Raw genomic sequence first — 18,542 nt, forward strand, 5'->3', positions numbered from 1 at the left:
AGCATTCACTCCCTCTGTCAGCAACATGAAGTGGCAGCAGTGTGCAGTATATACAAAATGGACTGCAGTACCTCATCAATATTCTTACAATAATACCTTCAAAACTCATGACCTCTACCACTTAGATGGACAAGGGTAGCAGATGCATGAGACACCAACAACTTCAATGCATGCTGTACACCATCCTGACTTATAATTACATCACTGTTCCTTCACTGCTGCTGGATCAAAATTCTGGAACTTACTTTGTCATCGCATTGGAAGTGGCCTTACACAACTTGGAGTGCAAAAGTTCAAAAAGGTAGCTCACCACCACTTTCTCAGTGACAATTAGGGATGGGCATCATATATTGGCCTTACTGGCGATGCCCATATCCCATGAAATAATACAAAAATATTGAAACCAAAGCTGGGCCAGACCAGCCTAGAGAATGGGGAGGGGAGGCTATTTGTTTGGGGAGGAACCCATCACAGTTATGACCCATGTTAATTTGCACAACATTGGAGCATTCCTGCCACACCTGACCACACAAAAATATATATATATAAAATATATAAATTTGCCTTCAGCTGAACTGCCAGCAGAAACTGGGACACAGCATCGACTTGGTTTGGCCAAACAGATTTCTGTGGCAATGTCCTTATCAACATTTTTGAAAATAATTTTGATGTGTTATACTCTAAGAAAAGAAGAAAAAAGAATCTTTCCATGTTAAAACTTCACTTATTTTCAGAGATTGGTGAAGTAGTGGCCAATCTGGTATCTGAATGTTGCTGATGTTCCTGGTGTTATTACACTCCACCCAACATTACATCTCAAAGAACCTTAAAGAATTTTCTAACCGCGTGTTGTATTCCATCGTCATGGGCCCCATTAAATCAATTGAAAAGAAAACTTAGGATGAGTGATGTTTTGCAGTTTCCCTGGTGACATAATGAACTAGTGAACTGGCACACTGTGCTACAGATGGCTAAATCTGGTTATCTGTCTGAAATTCCCTACAGCATATTGGCACTGCAATGAGAATCGGTTCAATGCAACATCATTCATCATATATAAACAATTTTTAATGTCTTTTCTTGTCTTAAGCAACATAATGGAACACATGAAAAGGAAAACCACTAAATGCTGGCCACTGAAAAGTAAGGAGGCGGGTTCATATTTCATGTGTAGGACCTTCAGTGAATGAGAAACTGGAAGATAAGCAGCCCCAGGTTGAACCAGGGAAGGGTGTGCAGGGGACATCGGAAACGATGTGACATCACATTGGCGCGGTTTACAACAGGTTCACTGAGATTTGAACCTGTCATGGGGATAAACTCAGGGGCCATAATGATGAATCCAGTCCCCAGGGGAATGGAACATGGCCAGGCAGTTCCATGGTGGGGGGTGGAATTGCCCTAATTGGGAGGGGGAGGAAGGAGATGCTGGTTCTGATCACGGAGGGGTGGAAAACATAGAAACATAGAAGCAGGAGTAAATCATTCGGCCTTTCATAAGAACATAAGAAATAGGAGCAGGAGTAGGCCATCGAGCCCTTCGAGCCTGCCCCGCCATTCAATAAGATCATGGCTGATCTGTCATGGCTCAGTTCCACATTCCCGCCCTCTCCCCATAACCCTTAATCCCCTCTCTCATCAAAAACCCATCAACCCGCGTCTTAAAAATATTTAGCGAGGCAGCCTCCACCACTTCAACGGGCAGAGAATTCCAGAGATTCACCACCCTTTGAGTGAAGAAGTTCCTCCTCAACTCCGTTCTAAACCGCCCCCCTTTTATCTTGAGGCTGTGCCCCCTAGTCCTACTGTCCTTTCTGAGCGGGAAGAGTCTCTCCACCTCTATCCTATCCATCCCATTCATCATCTTATACGTCTCAATGAGATCTCCCCTCATTCTTCTAAACTCTAACGAGTACAAGCCCAGTTTATTCAGCCTCTCCTCATAGCTCAATCCCCTCAACTCCGGTATCAGCCTAGTAAACCTCCTCTGCACTCCCTCCAAGGCCAAAATACCTTTGCGCAGGTGCAGCGCCCAAAACTGCACACAGTACTCCAGCTGCGGCCTCACCAATGCCCTATACAGCTGCAGAAAGACCTCCCTACTTTTATATTCAATCCCCCTCGCTATGAAGGCCAGCATCCCATTCGCCTTCCTGACCACCTGTTGCATCTGCAAGCTGGGTTTTTGCGACTCATGCACAAGGACCCTTGCTCTGACATTCATTTTGATCATGGCTGATCATCAAATCTTGGTTCCCCCCTTCCTCCCATATCCCTTGATCCCCTCAGCCCCAAGAGCTATATCTAATTTCTTCTTGAAATCAGACAATGTTTAGGTCTCAACTACATTCGGTGGAAGTGAATTCCACACATTCACCTCCCTCTGGGTGAAGAAATGTCTCCTCACCTCAGTTCTAAAAGGTTTGCCCCTTAGCTTTAAACTATGACTCCTAGTTCCGGATTGCCCCACCATTGGGAAAGTTCTTTCTGAATCTACCCTGTCTAACTCTGTTAGAATTTTATAAGTTTCGAGGAGATCCCCTCTCACTCTTCTAAACTCCAGTGAATATAATCCTAACCGATTTAGTCTCTCCTCATATGACAGACATGTCATTCCAGGAATCAGCCTGGTAAACCTTCATTGTACTCCTTCTATAGCAAAGACATCCTTCCTCAGATAAGGACAGCAAAACTGCACACAATACTCCAGGTGTGGCCTCACCAACACCTTATACAAAACATCCCTATCTCTATAGATAATGCCAGCTCTGATCATAGGAATGGGGTGGGGTAATGTCAGCTCTGATCGTAGGTGGGGTGACGTGGGAAATGCCAGCTCTGATCCCTGAGGCCTCCATTGTCTCTTTTCAGCTGTAACTGCATCTCCTTGATGTTTCCCAATCTGCAGCTGCTCTTCTTCCTCCAACCCAAATGGAGCAGCCATGATGCCTTCCAACTTGAATCTATACTATGTAGTCCCCTTGCAGGGGAGGCATTTGAAGCAGAAATACAGGAAATTCCAAGGCACAAACTTCTGAGAAAGTCTAGCCAGGTGAAATGCAAAAACGATTTCAATGGTCTAAGTGCTTGCAGGTGAATTCCTGTTTCAAGTTACCTTTCCAAATTTTATGCCTGCACTGCCCCACAGCACTATACGGGTTTGCTACTGACCATTATATCCACATTTTGCCCTGAAGATGGGGACTTAGTAAGGTTGCATTTCTCCTGTCTGAGCTTCAGGTACAGAGCAGGAATAGGGCAGTGAATGGAATTTAGAGTAGCTAAGAGTAGTGGGCGAGAAGAGGATTGGGAGAGGTTTAAACGTCAACAAAGATTGACAAAGAAGTTGATAAAGGAGGGTAGGAGAAACTATGAAGCTGGGCTAGCGCTTAATATAAAAAAGGATAGCAACAGTTTTTATAAATATATAAAAAGGAAGAGGCTGGCTAGGGTGAACGTTGGTCCTTTAGAGGATGAGAAAGGGGAGCTAGTGGTAGGGGATGGGGATATGGCTAAGGTATTGAATAACTTTTTTGTTTCTGTCTTCATGGAGGAGGACGTGAATAATTTGCCGGGTGTTAGCGATGGAAAGGTGGTAGGACTGGAGGGTCTTAATGACATTACTGTTACTAGAGACGCGGTGCTCGACAGACTGGAGGGGCTGATTGTGGACAAGTCCCCAGGACCGGATGGAATGCATCCGAGGGTTCTGAAAGAAATGGCGGAGGTTATAGTGGATGCATTGGTGGTTATTTTCCAGACGTCGCTGGATTCCGGGGAAGTGCCGGAAGATTGGAAAACGGCTAATGTTACGCCGTTGTTTAAGAAGGGTGCCAGGCAAAAGGCAGGGAATTATAGGCCGGTTAGTTTAACGTCTGTGGTAGGTAAAATGTTAGAATCCGTCATTAAGGAGGAAATTGCGAGGCATCTTGAAGGCAATTGCTTGATAGAGCAGACGCAGCACGGTTTCATTAAAGGGAAGTCATGTCTGACAAATTTACTGGAGTTCTATGAGGATGTGTCTAGGGCGGTCGATAGAGGAGAGCCGGTGGATGTGGTCTTTCTGGATTTTCAGAAGGCGTTTGACAAAGTACCTCATAAGAGGTTATTGCAGAAGGTCAGGGGACTTGGAGTTGGGGGTAGGGTGTTAGCGTGGATAGAGGATTGGTTGTCAAATAGGAGGCAGAGAGTGGGGGTCAACGGGTGCTATTCGGATTGGCGGATGGTGACTAGTGGAGTGCCCCAGGGGTCGGTGCTGGGGCCTCAGCTTTTTACCATTTATATAGATGATCTGGAGGAGGGAACCAAGTGTAGGGTGTCGAAATTTGCGGATGACACCAAGATAGGGGGAACGGCAAATTGTGCGGAGGGTGTGGAGAGTCTGCAGAAGGATCTAGATAGGCTGGGCGAATGGGCCAGGAAATGGCAAATGGAATTTAATGTTGGCAAGTGTGAGGTGGTCCACTTTGGTAGGAAGAATGGTAGGAAGGACTATTACTTACGGGGCGAAAAACTGCAGCAGGCGACGGTGCAGAGGGACCTCGGGGTCCTTGTGCATGAGTCGCAAAAACCCAGCTTGCAGGTGCAGCAGGTGGTCAGGAAGGCAAATGGGATGCTGGCCTTCATAGCGAGGGGGATTGAATATAAAAGTAGGGAGGTCTTGCTGCAGCTGTATAAGGCATTGGTGAGGCCGCAGCTGGAGTACTGTGTGCAGTTTTGGGCGCCGCACCTGCGCAAAGATATTTTGGCCTTGGAGGGAGTGCAAAGGAGGTTTACTAGGCTGATACCGGAGTTGAGGGGGTTGAACTATGAGGAGAGGCTGAATAAACTAGGCTTGTACTCGTTGGAGTTTAGAAGAATGAGGGGAGATCTCATTGAGACGTATAAGATGATGAATGGGATGGATAGGATAGAGGTGGAGAGACTCTTCCCACTGAAAAAAGACAGTAGGACTAGGGGGCACAGCCTCAAGATAAAGGGGGGGCGTTTTAGAACGGAGTTGAGGAGGAACTTCTTCACTCAAAGGGTGGTGAATCTCTGGAATTCTCTACCCGTTGAAGTGGTGGAGGCTGCCTCGCTAAATATTTTCAAGAAGCGGGTTGATGGGTTTTTGATAAGAGAGGGGATTAAGGGTTATGGGGAGAGGGTGGGAAAGTGGAACTGAGCCACGACAGATCAGCCATGATCTTATTGAATGGCGGGGCAGGCTCGAAGGGCCAGATGGCCTACTCCTGCTCCTATTTCTTATGTTCTTATGTTCTTATGAATGCACCACTGGGTTATGATACACCCTTCGCATCAGGTGGAGTGACTTACAATTGGTCTGTGATCTCAAAACTGAATGGTTAAGTGGAGTGAACGCATTCCATCATTCTGCCTTGCCAGATTATGCAGATAAAAAGGGAGATTTTCTTGGGTCTGTACCTAAAAGCTCCGGATCACGTAGCTGTGACAAAAATCAGTGGGTCCAACTGTGTACCCCTGTATTCATCTGCCGTGGATTTGGACAAAAGTTTTAAGCTGCCCAATTGTGCCATATTCACTGTGCCCATGCAAGCTCAAGAATCCCTGGAAAATCCCTCTCCCCACCCCCACATTATGTTCATTCGCTTGTATTTAATTTCTTTGAAAATAAGTACTATACACAAAGTCAAGAAAGCAGTGCTAAATTGCAGGCTACTGCCAACGCGAGGTGATGGCCGAGTGGTATTATCACTAGACTATTAATTCAGAAACTCAGCCAATGTTCTGGGAACCTGGATTCAAATCCCACCACAGCAGATGGTGGAATTTGAATTCAAAAAATACCAGAATTAAGAATCTAATGGCAACCACGAAACCATTGTCAGTTGTCGGAAAAACCCATCTGGTTCACTAATGGCCTTTACCTGGGACATTACCTGGTCTGGCCTACATGTGACTCCAGAGCCACAGCAATGTGGCTGACTCTCAGCTACCCTTGGGCAACCAGGGATGGGTAATAAATGCTGCCGAACCAGCAACGCCCATGTCCTATGACTGGATATAAAAAAAATCTTTTGACATCAGACACCCACAAAAAGGAACAGAAAAAAATTGTAAACTATTCAATTTCTGTGTAAAAACAAGATCAAGAGGGATTTAAAATGAACCCACTTAACCAGCTGCAAAACCGAGAATTTGGAATAGATGGTACATCGCAGGATATAATTGCAATCGTATTTTATGACAGCTAACTAATAGTGACAACCACCTGGTCACAAAACGACTTAAGAGCTGATTTGCCGTTTGTGGGAAAATTGTAAATGAGAACATGTAGGTATTTATTTGTCTTTCTTGTACTATGGAGATGACTTTGCAAGTTTTATGCAAATGCACTTTTGTTATAAATCAGACAATCTTAACTAGCTTCTCTGAACGGTGCCACCAGTCATAAAAACACACATTAGCCAAATTGTATGTGACTGAACTGAATCAGTCAATTGCTAGATTTGTGATTAAGTAACTGACTGAAACAGATTTAAATTAATAGCTACAGTGAATATGTTGTTCAGCTGCTTTAGAGCAGAAGATGGGTTCTAATGTAATGTTCAAATGTACAAACAAATCCTCCTCTCTTCCAAAGATTTTTGGTTATTTGCTCGTCATATTTGAAAAGCTTTACTTTCCCAAATAGCTGATGAAATACATCAGTTCCAAACAATTTGAAAAAGAAATGATTAACAGCTGCGGAAAAATCAGGGGTTTGAAACACAACTTAGTCACTGGTTAGAGAGCTGGAGCAGTTGTAAGGTCAGGGCCAGGGTCATCTTCAGTTCATCATCCGTTCGTTTCAGCACGCAAGTCATATCCGTACACACTGTAGGATTGCTGCAGTGGCCAGTGTGCATTAGAGGCAATGCTGTCAGCTAAAGCTTAGCCGCTGCCAATGGAAGAGGTGGTTAGGCGTGTATCTCATAGCAAAGTGGTGTCGAAAGCAAGCGAATGGTTGCTCCTATCACTCCTTCCAGAGGCTCCACCATTTTAATTCTAGCCACTGGTCAATGGGAATATTACAAGATGCAATCTACAGTACAAACTGGGCAATTTGTCAGCAAAAGAAATGGGAACCAATTGTAATCACTTTAAATAAACCATAATTTAAGAGTTAGTCATCCAGCGGTCATTAATCCTCCGTGACAGACAATCAGGAGTCAAGCAGGTCAGTTCACTAATGCAATTCCTGGAAATAATTCTTACAGTTTTAATCACATTTAACTTTTGAAAAGCTGCAACACCACCACCCCCTCCCTCCCAATCCATTCTTAACTGCCATCCCCACTGTCTAATCTTCATGGAAGATATTGTGGTTTCAAAGGATATCATGGTGTAGGGAGGCAGTCAGATAATGAGAACAGTGAGAATCACCAGTTTAGAATGGGGGCGGGGGGGGTGGGCCAGAGGGCAAGCACACCTACTCTTTACTGACCCAACAACCGTTCTGAAAAGGCACTTCTCTCTTCCTTACAGCATTCCTTGACCTTCCGTTTTGCCAAAGCCTGGGCACCCAGCCGAGCAAGGTTAAACCTAAACTGGCGAAAGGATCTGAAACAGGCAGTCTCAATAAAATATGTAAATGATCCACAGCGGGTTGCTTTCCTGCCTCTGTGTCTGGGTTCAAGGTGGATTGCATTTGCGTTTGTGATTTTTTTTATGTAATTTTATGCCCCACCAGACCTGAACCATCCATTTTTGGAAGGGGCAGTGCTCCGAAAGGTTGTGTCTTGTGCTACCAAATAAACCTGTTGGACTTTAACCTGGTGTTGTGAGACTTGTACTTCATAGATTGTCCCCAGAACCAATTTAAGCAAGGGGAAAGAAGCCCACATAGGCCGACAGTAGTTTACAATATAGCAGTAGACTTGGGAGGAGCTCTAAGCTCCCCCAGACTCACATACAGACCATCTTATGAAGGTTGCCTTAACATTTTGATGCAAGCCTTTAAGGATCACTGGTTTGCATGTATTACAGTCTGAGAAGCTGTGAACAAGACATCAGCTGTACTCAACACTGACAGATTTCTTTGGAAAGAACATGCATTAAAGAAAGAAGGGAAGAACTTGCATTGCTAATATCACCTCCAACTGTGCAACTCTCCTTCAGTACCATGCTGAGGTGTCTGCTCAGGATGAGTCAAAGCATTGTCTCAGGGATGAGAGAAAAAATGGCTGAGCCAAGACCGATATGTTAAACTCCAACAGTCACCCTTCGAACATCTTCCTTACTGCCTCAGCATTAGTTTGGTTACATCTGTGTGTGATACATCTTGGGACATTGTTTTGGTTAAAGGCAATATGTAAATATAATTTTGTTACATCAACCTTCTCTGATGAGTAAATGATTTTTGGTAGCGTACATATTATCATAGCTGGCATTAGTTGAGAAATACCTAATGAGTGGGCACAACATTCTTTTTCCTGCTATTTTAGCAGAGGCATTAAGCCATTTGAAATAAGCAAATTACTGTTGTCATTCACCCAATAGCAATAATTTAGATGTTGTAAATTTTGCAGATGATGTTGGCTTTATGATGTCTGCATGTCTGGCAGATGTCATCTGATTATTCTGTATCAGTTGAGTCAGAAGGTCACGGTTTCCAGCCCTACTTCACAATCTCAACACATAATCTAAGCTGTCACTGAATCATTATTATATCCTTGATTGTGTCTTCTTGGAGCCAAAGTCCCATCTGTTCTCTTAGATGGATTAAAATGTCCTGTGGCACTATTTGAAGGAAGTCATCTAGTCCAATGTTTATCCCTCAACCAACACCACCAAAAACAGATGAACTGGTTATTCTTCTCCGCTTTGTGAAAATTGGCTGCCACTTTGCCTACAAAGCAAGTAATTACACTTCAAAACTAATTTGTGGTGGTAAGGCACATTAGGATCTCCTGAGAATGAGAAAGATGCTAGCTAAATAACATATCCTCTTTAGACAGACTCCAAAAATTGCTGTTCAAACAATGTTGATTAACAGTGGTCATGTACTCAAGTTGTTCTTTTGTCCCTATGAAGCCCCTTATAGCATCATCACTTTCCCATTCATTTTCGCTATCATGTTTGGTGACTGTGGACATGGACTGATCATGGCAATAATGGCTCTGGGGATGATCTTTTATGAAAAACAACATCAAAATATGGATATGAATAATGAAGTAAGTGTTTTCTTTCATCAAATAGTTGTCCTGACAAATGTAAAACTAAAGAAGGTCTCCATGGCAGCATAACCAATATCTACCTTATCACACCATTATAGGAAGTCAGAATCTAAAATGTTCAGATTTTTAATCTGTAATTGCTTTAAATTTCACAGTTCTCAAGTGCTCAATTTGTGAACCCTTGCTAAATGTTGATTAATGTGATCCAAAATATATTCACTACTAGGAAAGTACAATATTTCAAAGAAACTTTGATTTATAAAAAAAAAGTAAAATTCATCTATTCACAGTTATAATAGTGCTTTTGTTATTTGCATCACAATAATTAGATTGAAATCGTTCTTATTTCATTCAGATTCTAAGCATTTTGTGTCATGGGCGTTACATTATTCTGCTAATGGGACTCTTCTCAATCTACACTGGTCTTATATACAATGACTGCTTCTCCAAAGCTTTCAATCTCTTTGGATCAGCCTGGAATGTCAGACCTATGTTCCAGCCAAATGGACCTTGGAGGTAGGTTTGTCACATGAGAATGCCCTTGAACTGTATAAGTAATGGATTCTTGCATTGTAATGTGGAACCTACTCAGAGATCAACAGACTAATCATTCTATTACTAAATCAATCAAAATTTACTACTGCCAACCATCACAATTCTTGGACATCAGTTCATTATTCTATGAGGTGTAATCTCATTCCTGCGAGGGTGCCTACATCCCCTGCACCCTTTACGAGAAAATGTTTTATCAAAAAATGAATCAATCCAAGTACTGAAATGTTACACCATATGCATTCTTCTCTGTCCAGGAAAAGCATACTGAAAAATGCTTTTGAAAAAAGAAACAATGAACAAGGATAGGCTATTCTGCCATTCAGTCAGACAGTAGATGTTTCTTAAACCCATCTACCTCTTTTGGATTTGAAACCCATTATACCTTATACAAATAAAAAAAATCAGTCAGTTTTCCTTCCAAGTTTCAATTGACCTAGCCTCAACCCTTTTAAGGGGGAGAGTTTTCCAGATTTCCGCTCGTCTTTGTATGAAGAAATGCTTCCATGAATGAACTAGCTCCAATTCTAAGATTATGGCTCTCCTTTCTCGACTCTGACACCAGAGAAAATAGTTGATCTCTATCTCCCTACCAAATCCTTTAATCATCTTAAACACCTCACTTGGATCACGCACCGAGGCCTACAAATGGTTTATTTTGTTATTTCTACTTTAATCTGACAGGGAAAGTTTATAATGGGATGCCTAGTTTGGCTATCCATTTGATGGCCTCCTGAGGTGCCAAACGGAGAAATGATCAAATTTTAATTGGCCCGTTGATGCAATGCCTTTCGTAATCTGGGGCTCATGGCTATAATTGCAATTCGGATTGTCACTTGTCTTCCACTTATGGATCTGGTGGCCACACTACCCACGCCCAATGCAGATTCAGTTGAATGCTGCTCACTGTCATCCAGGGAGGTCACATACAAGTTAGGTGCAGGAGAAGGCCACTCAGCCTTCAAGCCTGCTTTGCCATTCAATTGAGATCATGGCTGATCTGTAACCATGACACCACGGACCTCTTCTGTTGGCTCAGTGATGAGGTGCTGGTTCTTTATGCTGCATGAGTCACTTGATTCTGTCCATCTTGTTGGAGTGATAACAGATACGTAAGTAGTGCTCCTTCCCAAAATGACAGATGCTATTTTATGGGTTTCTTAGTGGGCTTCTAAGTTTCATGAATGGAAAGGTCAGCGTTGTTCATGACTTTTTCCATCTTGCAGACCTTCATGATGCTGTGCCAAATGGCAGACAAGACATTGTGGGACAGCCTTTGTGTGGTGGCTGCAGTACAATGAGGTAGAGCAGTCTTCTGCAGCAGAGTAAACTTGGGCCTCTGTTGCAGTGCTGAGGTGGACTGGCTGTGCTCCTCATTGATGTTGCAATGAGTTTCCAAATCCAGTTCACACTGGTACTTGTATTCTGATGAGGTGAGGTCAGTAGGTGTGGATCCTGTCCAGATGACAGCCCAAGGTGAATCATGGATTTGCTGCAAACACCAGTGCTACAGGAAGCCAGTAGGATGTGGACAGGCAACTTGAACCCACTGAAATCCTACTTCCAAAACTGACCTCTCCATCCCATTCCTAGAGAATTCAGTATGTGGACGTTCTAAACAATGACGCCTTGGAAGAGGACTTAATGTTTCCAATTGTGGAAGGTACGGTGGCACAGTGGTCAGCACTGCTGCCTCACAACACCAGGGACTTGGGTTCAATACTGGCCTCAGGTCACTGTCTATGTGGAGTTTGCATTTTCTCCCCATGTCTGCATGGGTTTCCTTTGGGTGCTCTGGTTTCCTTCCATATTCCTAAGATATGTGGGTTAGGACGATTTGCCATGTTAAATTGACCCTAGTGTCAGGGGGATTAGCAGGGTAAATATGTGGGGTTGTGGGAATAGGGCCTGAGTGGACTAAATGGCCTCTTTCTGCACTGTGGGGATTCTTTGAACAGTCTATAAATTTATTTTGTCAGGTACCCAAACAAATAGAAAACATTTTTCACAGTGAAATCAGTCAACTTTGAAAGATCCAAACAAAGATACAACCTCACTCAACACATTCGGCACAGACTGACTTTCAATCTAAGTTGTTCCAAAGTCAGCTGACCTTTACAGTGCAAACTTTTTGCTAAATTCAGTTTGTTTTGTATTTGAAAGAGAAGAGAGAGACAGAGACAGAACGTCCTTTGTGCCCTAACTTAAATCGGTCTAGTAAGCTGTCAATTCCAAGGGCTTTTTGTTGAGCTAACCCTTAGAACAGTGAGCAAGTAACACATCACTCGATGCTTGACTAATGCAGAAAATAACTTTTTTAAGCTTATGATAAAACGATCCCTCAATCTTACTGATAGTGTTTTGAGCCTGTTAGATTATGGCTACTTTAACTTCCTGAGATGCTTCCATTGTTTCGAAGCTACAAAAACACGCAATAACAGCAATTTTGATGCTGGTTTGTCTCAGGAGTGACTCCCTCTTGAGGTAGCTAAATACCACTTCAGATTACCATGGCAACCAGTTTGGTTTCAACTCTATTAGCTTAACACTGTTGAACAGCCAGCTGACTTTCACATCATGGAAGTATTATAAAATAAAGAAACCCAGTTTGAGCAATATGGGCAAAAAACAAGTTATTGTGTGGTCTGTCGATGTACATATATCATATGTAAACATGTATTTGCTTGAACATCCCCACATAGGTTGAATATATTCCTGTGCTTTAGAATTCCATGTTTCTATGGTTCTATCAGTTACTATAATTATTTTAAATATATTTTTATAAACCTTTGTAAAATTCAAATGTGAAAGTATAATTTTGTGAAAATAAATTGACTGAGTTTTTGTTTTATTCATGTGGGATGTGGGTGTTGCTTACAAGGCCATCATTGATTGGCCATCTCAAATTGCCTATGAGTAGCTGGTGGTGAGCTATATTCTAGAACTATTGCAGTCTTTGTGGTGAGATTAGTCCCACCGTGACATTTCCATAGTAATCTGTTACTGCTGACTTGTTTGGTAAGTCATTTATGAAGATGGTTAAGAGTCAACGAGATGTCTGTAGGCTGGACTTATATGTGGGCTAGGACAGCAGATTTCCTGCCCTAAATTATAGAACGAATCATAGAAACCCTACAGTGCAGAAGGAGGCCATTGAGACTGCATCAACAATAATCCCACCCCAGGCCATCTCCCCACAACCCCACACTTTTACCCCACTAATCCCTCTAACCTACACATCCCAGGACACTAAGGGACGATTTAGCATGGCCAATCAACCTAACGGGTACATCTTTAAACTGTGGGAGGAAACCAAAGCACCCAGAGGAAACCTACTCAGACGTGGGGAGAACGTGCAAGCTTCACAATGCATTAATGAACCAGGCAGTTTTATCTAACAATTTAGTAGGTTCGTGATTACCATCAATGATATTAGCATTTTATTTCTGGTTTAGTTTTATTAATTGAATTTAAATTCCCCAAGTGCCATGGTGGAATTTGAATGCCGTGTCTGGATCATTACAGCAAAATTCAGTGCCATAACCATGATGCAACCGTAGCCTTTGTCAGTGCACTTTTAGTCATTATACTGTCAAGTGTTGGCTTTGATGGTGTTTGTGTCTACAACTCATTTTCAGCAATGAAACCTTACAGAAGTCGGCCATACTCCAGTTGAATCCTGCAGTGCTAGGAGTGTTTTCAGGAAAACCTTATCCATTTGGCATTGACCCTGTAAGTGACATTAAGCTCCGAAGATATATTCCTTCATAAAAGTCTTTCCATATCATTCTAGTCTAACATTACTCCTTTGATCCCTGAACGGTTATTTCTTATTTTTTCTAAGCTCTAAGAATGCTCTCTAAATGTCCTTTCTCCCCACACCCCACAACCTCGCAGCCTTTAAATTAGGATTAACCTTCCACATAATTGCCACAAATGTAATGTCATGTGACTAAAGTGTATTTGGACATTGTTGGACATTTATTGTTATTGAGACAATTAATAGATATCTTATCCAAGATACTCAGTGCTGTACCTCAATTATGCATTGGACAAGAAATTAAATTGAAAGTTAGAGTATTCAGGGACTAGTTTCATGCACTTGGAACACTGTTTTCCCAGGAATCCATCAGGAATCTCTCTAATGTTTGGTACCTTATATTAACTCTCCTACCTTCTCTGCACAGATGTGTGGCCTGCTGACTGTCCCCAGCATTTTTGTTTTTATGACATTACGTAAATCATTCCTTTAGCATCTTATAAAACCTACTTTTGGTGTTCCCTAAACAGTGCCACTTTAGTGACCCCAAATGCTTTTGATTCTAGTAGTGTCTTGCAACTTAGATCTGACTTTTAAAAACTGCCACTTAAATCGATTTTTTTAAAATGTTTTCATCATTCAAATATTCCTTAAAGCCCAAAATTTAATGATGCTCTCATCACAGATGTTAAGCTTCATTGTTCTTTATTCTCAGATATGGAATATTGCTGTAAACAAGTTAACATTCCTGAACTCCTACAAGATGAAGATGTCAGTTATCCTAGGGGTCATTCACATGCTTTTTGGAGTCATGCTAAGTTTATTGAACCACATGTAAGTATAGAGCCTTGGCTACAACTTGTAAACAGCAGATAGAAAGTGGAATCATTACTTAGGAATCATATGCTTCACTTGTATCGCTCTGTCACATTTAAAAAGAACTTAAATTCTGGATTTTTCTGTGGCCCTTGCTTCTTTGTTAAAAGCATCTGAACGCATTCACATATGAAGAATTGCTTACTTCAATTAACACTTTAAAATTCAGGTCTATGTAGCACGATGTAGATCTTTCTATGCTGATATTGGAATTCTGTAAGAGTTAGAAGTGTTGTTACACACACTGGTGAAAAATGGTGGCAGGAGTATAGGTTAAGATATTGCGGTAGAATTCTCCCAATCTTCTGGTGGAAGATCTGTGAAAATGCTGGAATATCATCATTAACATCAATTTCACCAGAATACCATTGATATTCCATCAAAGTTACAGTGGGAAATCAGGAGAACATCTAACCCAATTCTCATCTTTTGGTCTGTAAACATCAAAAATTTTAAAAAGATAATGATGAATTGCTATTTGATGAGGAAAAAAGAACAGGTGAATCATTTTCTGTTCAGAATACTTCATTTTGAAAAGGGAAATTGCTGAATTGCACAAAAGGCAACCAGCTTTCGTTTCATCTCTTGGACCTAGATCTAAATTGATGGCAGACTAAGCAAAAATCACCACACACTGATGTCTAACAAATTCCAAAGCAAATGAGTTAGCACTGTTCAAATATGGGTTGGCATATCAAAATTGATCATAGGTTGTTAGTCCAACTCAGATAGATTAGAGGGATGGCACAATTCCAAAACAAAATGTTCCGCACTAACATGGATGCTTTACCAAGGGTGGAATTTTACAATCCCCTCTGCCGCCCGCTCCCCCCCCGCTCCAGGAACTTTCAGTCACATTTTGAACTCATTTTCTGGTCCTGCTCCTACTACAATGGGACCATAAAATTATACCCTAAAGGTTTAAGACATGTTGAGATAGAATGGAAGGAGCTTTACTTCATATCCAAGATCTAAAACTCATTTAGGTAACAATTGCGGGAAAATGTTTCACTCCCCAGCACTGACCCGTTTTATATTGATTATCACATAAATTCTCCAAGAGAAAATAATGTTGTTGTTACCACAGAGTTAAAACCTGTTGTGTACTTGTGGTGCATGGTTTCCATCTAGTGTTGATAAGGTAGATCTTCAAAAGTTTCCTTTTACTTATCTACCATTCCAGTAGAAGGACTCTGGCATCACATGCTGTTTCTGTTTAATCACAGTTTGCTTTGTAATTAATTTGTTTAATTCATGTGCTGTGGTTCTACAATGAGCAATAATTAAGTCAGTAAACATTTATTTTACATACAAATGTTAATTCCACTTAATCCACATGCCTACACAATTTAGTGTTACATAAACAACAACAGCACAGAGCCCTCAGAATTATTGTCAGATTGCTACTAATACAACCTTTATTCTATGTCTGAATGATTTGTATGAAGTGGAACTTCCACTTACCCCTCAGTGATGGTGGAGCCATTGGTGAGACATACTTACACCAGAAATTTCAACTTTCCATTCCACCACACAGGAATATCTCTCCCATGGGGACCAATATATTCTTCATCAAAGTGCAAATGTAAAGAGCAAAAAGATTGTGTCATATGGACAATTTACAGCTCATAGAAATAAAAGTAGCTAGTGTAATAACTTCAGCAAGCCCATTGAGATTGGAATATGAACTCCCTGATTGAAATCTACAGGTCCAGGTAGCAGGCAATCGAGGGGGGTCATCCAACCCGACTGTCTGCCTCTCTACTGCAGCTATATTCGCGGCAGGGTGTCCCTGGAAAGGGAGCATGCAGTATCCGAAGGCACTATTGATGCCTTCCGTGCCTGCTGGGCACCGCAGGGGCGGGGTGTATCATTGACCCCTTTAATCACAATGTAATTTGATGTTTTAAGTTTCCTTTCCACTTTGTTTTTTGTTTTGGGTGGTTCCCCTCCTTTTAGGGAGCTGCCGCTTTTGAGTTGTCCCTAAGTTAAGTTGATTTTGTTTATTTGGTTGGGCGACGAAAGATGTCCCTGATTGAAATCATTATTACTTATCCAATCAGGGAGTCTTTTCTGTAGACGTAACTGGGAGTGTCAGGTCTCCTGGTACTCCAGATTCTGACACAGAACCTGTAGCAGTCTGTGAATTACAAGCAGAGCTTGTAAATAAAAGCGAATCTGGTGACGGGATATCAGCCTCTGCTGACTTATTTCAGATAGTTGAGTAGAGCATTGACTACAGCACAAGTGATAAAATAGAGACCATAATAAGCAAAAACAACTGGATGCTGGAATCTGAAACAAGAACAGAAAATGCTGGGAAAACTCAGCAGGTCTGGCAGCATCTGCAGAGGAAGAAAATGTTTCAAGTCCATTTGACTCTATGCTTGTTTGAAATAGAGTGGGAGGGAGTGCGGGGGGTTGGATTCATTGACCTCCCCGTGGTGTGTTTCTTGCTGCAGAAGGTGGCATGAAGGTTTGAAGATGATGCCCTGGGAGTCCTCCATCAGGCTGTGAATGATAGGCAGGAGGTCTGCTGGTAGGAAGAGGACACCCCCCAGCCAGACTAAAGCAGCCTGGACAGGGGTCACAGTGGAGTTCAGCTGCCTCAGGAACATCCAGCAAATCCGGCTTAAATGTTGCAAATGCCTCCATGACTTTCTGGCGAGAGTGTCACCAATCTTGAGATGGACATAACACAAAGAATGTTAAAACATAGAACATAGAACATAGAACATTACAGCGCGGAACAGGCCCTTCGGCCCACAATGTTGCGCCGACCAGTCTTATTTTTAAAAAAAACATTGACCCACTAATCTAAACCAATCCCTTTTCGTCCATAAACCTATCCACCAATCTCTTAAACGCCCCCAAACTAGGCGCATTTACAACTGCAGCAGGCAGGGCATTCCAGTCCCTCACCACCCTCTGGGTAAAGAACCTGCCCCTGACATCCGTCCTATAACTACCCCCCCTTAATTTAAAGCCATGTCCCCTCGTGCTAGCTTTCTCCATCCGAGGAAACAGGCTATCACCATCCACCCTATCTAAACCTCTAATCATCTTATATGTTTCTATAAGATCCCCTCTTAGCCGCCTTCTTTCCAGTGAAAACAACCCCAAATCCCTCAGTCTCTCCTCATAGGACCTCCCCTGCATACCAGGCAACATCCTGGTAAACCTCCTCTGCACCCTCTCCAAAGCCTCCACATCCTTCCTGTAATGTGGGGACCAGAACTGCACACAGTACTCCAAGTGCGGCCGCACCAGAGTTGTGTACAGTTGCAACATGACGCTGCGACTCCTAAATTCAATCCCCCTACCAATAAACGCCAAGACACCGTATGCCTTCTTAACAACCTTATCTACTTGATTCCCAACTTTCAGGGATCTATGTACACATACACCTAGATCCCTCTGCTCCTCCACTCTATTCAAAGTCCTCCCGTTAGCCCTATACTCAACACATCTGTTATTCCTACCGAAATGGATTACCTCACACTTCTCTCTGTTGTGTGATTTTCTGTTGGCTCTGTTGTGTGATTTTCTTGCGTGTTGCCAAAGTGTGCAAGGTGGCATGATGCACATGTAGCACTTTGCATGGACTTTATGAAAGTGGCAGCAGGATGGTGACAGAGTGAGGCCAGGGGAGGGGATGAGGAAGTTGGAGTACAACACATGTTATTTGACAAAGAACATTGAGAAAAGTGTGCTGCCAACAGACTATATAATGGCTATAAATTTGAAGGCCTAATTATAACATAACGTCATCACCATCACGGCTAACCTCTATAATTGCAGAAGAAAAGGATGCACAATGGCAATAAGGGAATGGACTGCTGTGGCAAACCTAACCACATTGACTGGAGTGAAACCAGACCATTGGTCAAGGTGATTTAGAGGAAAGGCTCCATGGTGGTGAGATTGCAAAGAACCAAAGAGTCCCATGAAATCATAGAATCCCTACAGTGCAGAAGGTGGCCATTCAGCCCATTGAGTCTGCACCAACTCTCTGAAAGTGCATTTTACTCAGACCCAGCCCTACCTTATCCCCACAAATCTATATATTTAGCATGGCCAAGTCATCTAACCTGCACAGCATTTTTATTACTCCGGCAATCAGGTGTTAAGAGAACTGGGGAGGGAAGGGTACAGGATGCCTGCCAAGCTTTCAG

The 18,542-nt window shown here is 42.4% G+C and overlaps 1 protein-coding gene across 6 annotated transcripts in view; it reads left to right on the forward strand.

The window, feature by feature from the left end:
- LOC145356924 (V-type proton ATPase 116 kDa subunit a 1-like) overlaps positions 1-18,542 on the forward strand; it is a 246,098-nt gene that overhangs the window by 194,718 nt on the left and 32,838 nt on the right. For all 6 annotated transcript variants that reach the window (XM_080209944.1, XM_080209928.1, XM_080209968.1 and 3 more), the window contains 4 exons: positions 9,037-9,176; positions 9,535-9,695; positions 13,370-13,463; positions 14,207-14,325. In XM_080209944.1, the coding sequence (XP_080066070.1) occupies positions 9,037-9,176; positions 9,535-9,695; positions 13,370-13,463; positions 14,207-14,325 (514 nt within the window). The remainder of the gene's footprint in view (positions 1-9,036; positions 9,177-9,534; positions 9,696-13,369; positions 13,464-14,206; positions 14,326-18,542) is intronic.

Source organism: Carcharhinus amblyrhynchos, chromosome 2, assembly GCF_965287045.1.
Source record: "Carcharhinus amblyrhynchos chromosome 2, sCarAmb.v2.hapA, whole genome shotgun sequence".
Taxonomy (NCBI): Eukaryota; Metazoa; Chordata; class Chondrichthyes; order Carcharhiniformes; family Carcharhinidae; genus Carcharhinus; species Carcharhinus amblyrhynchos.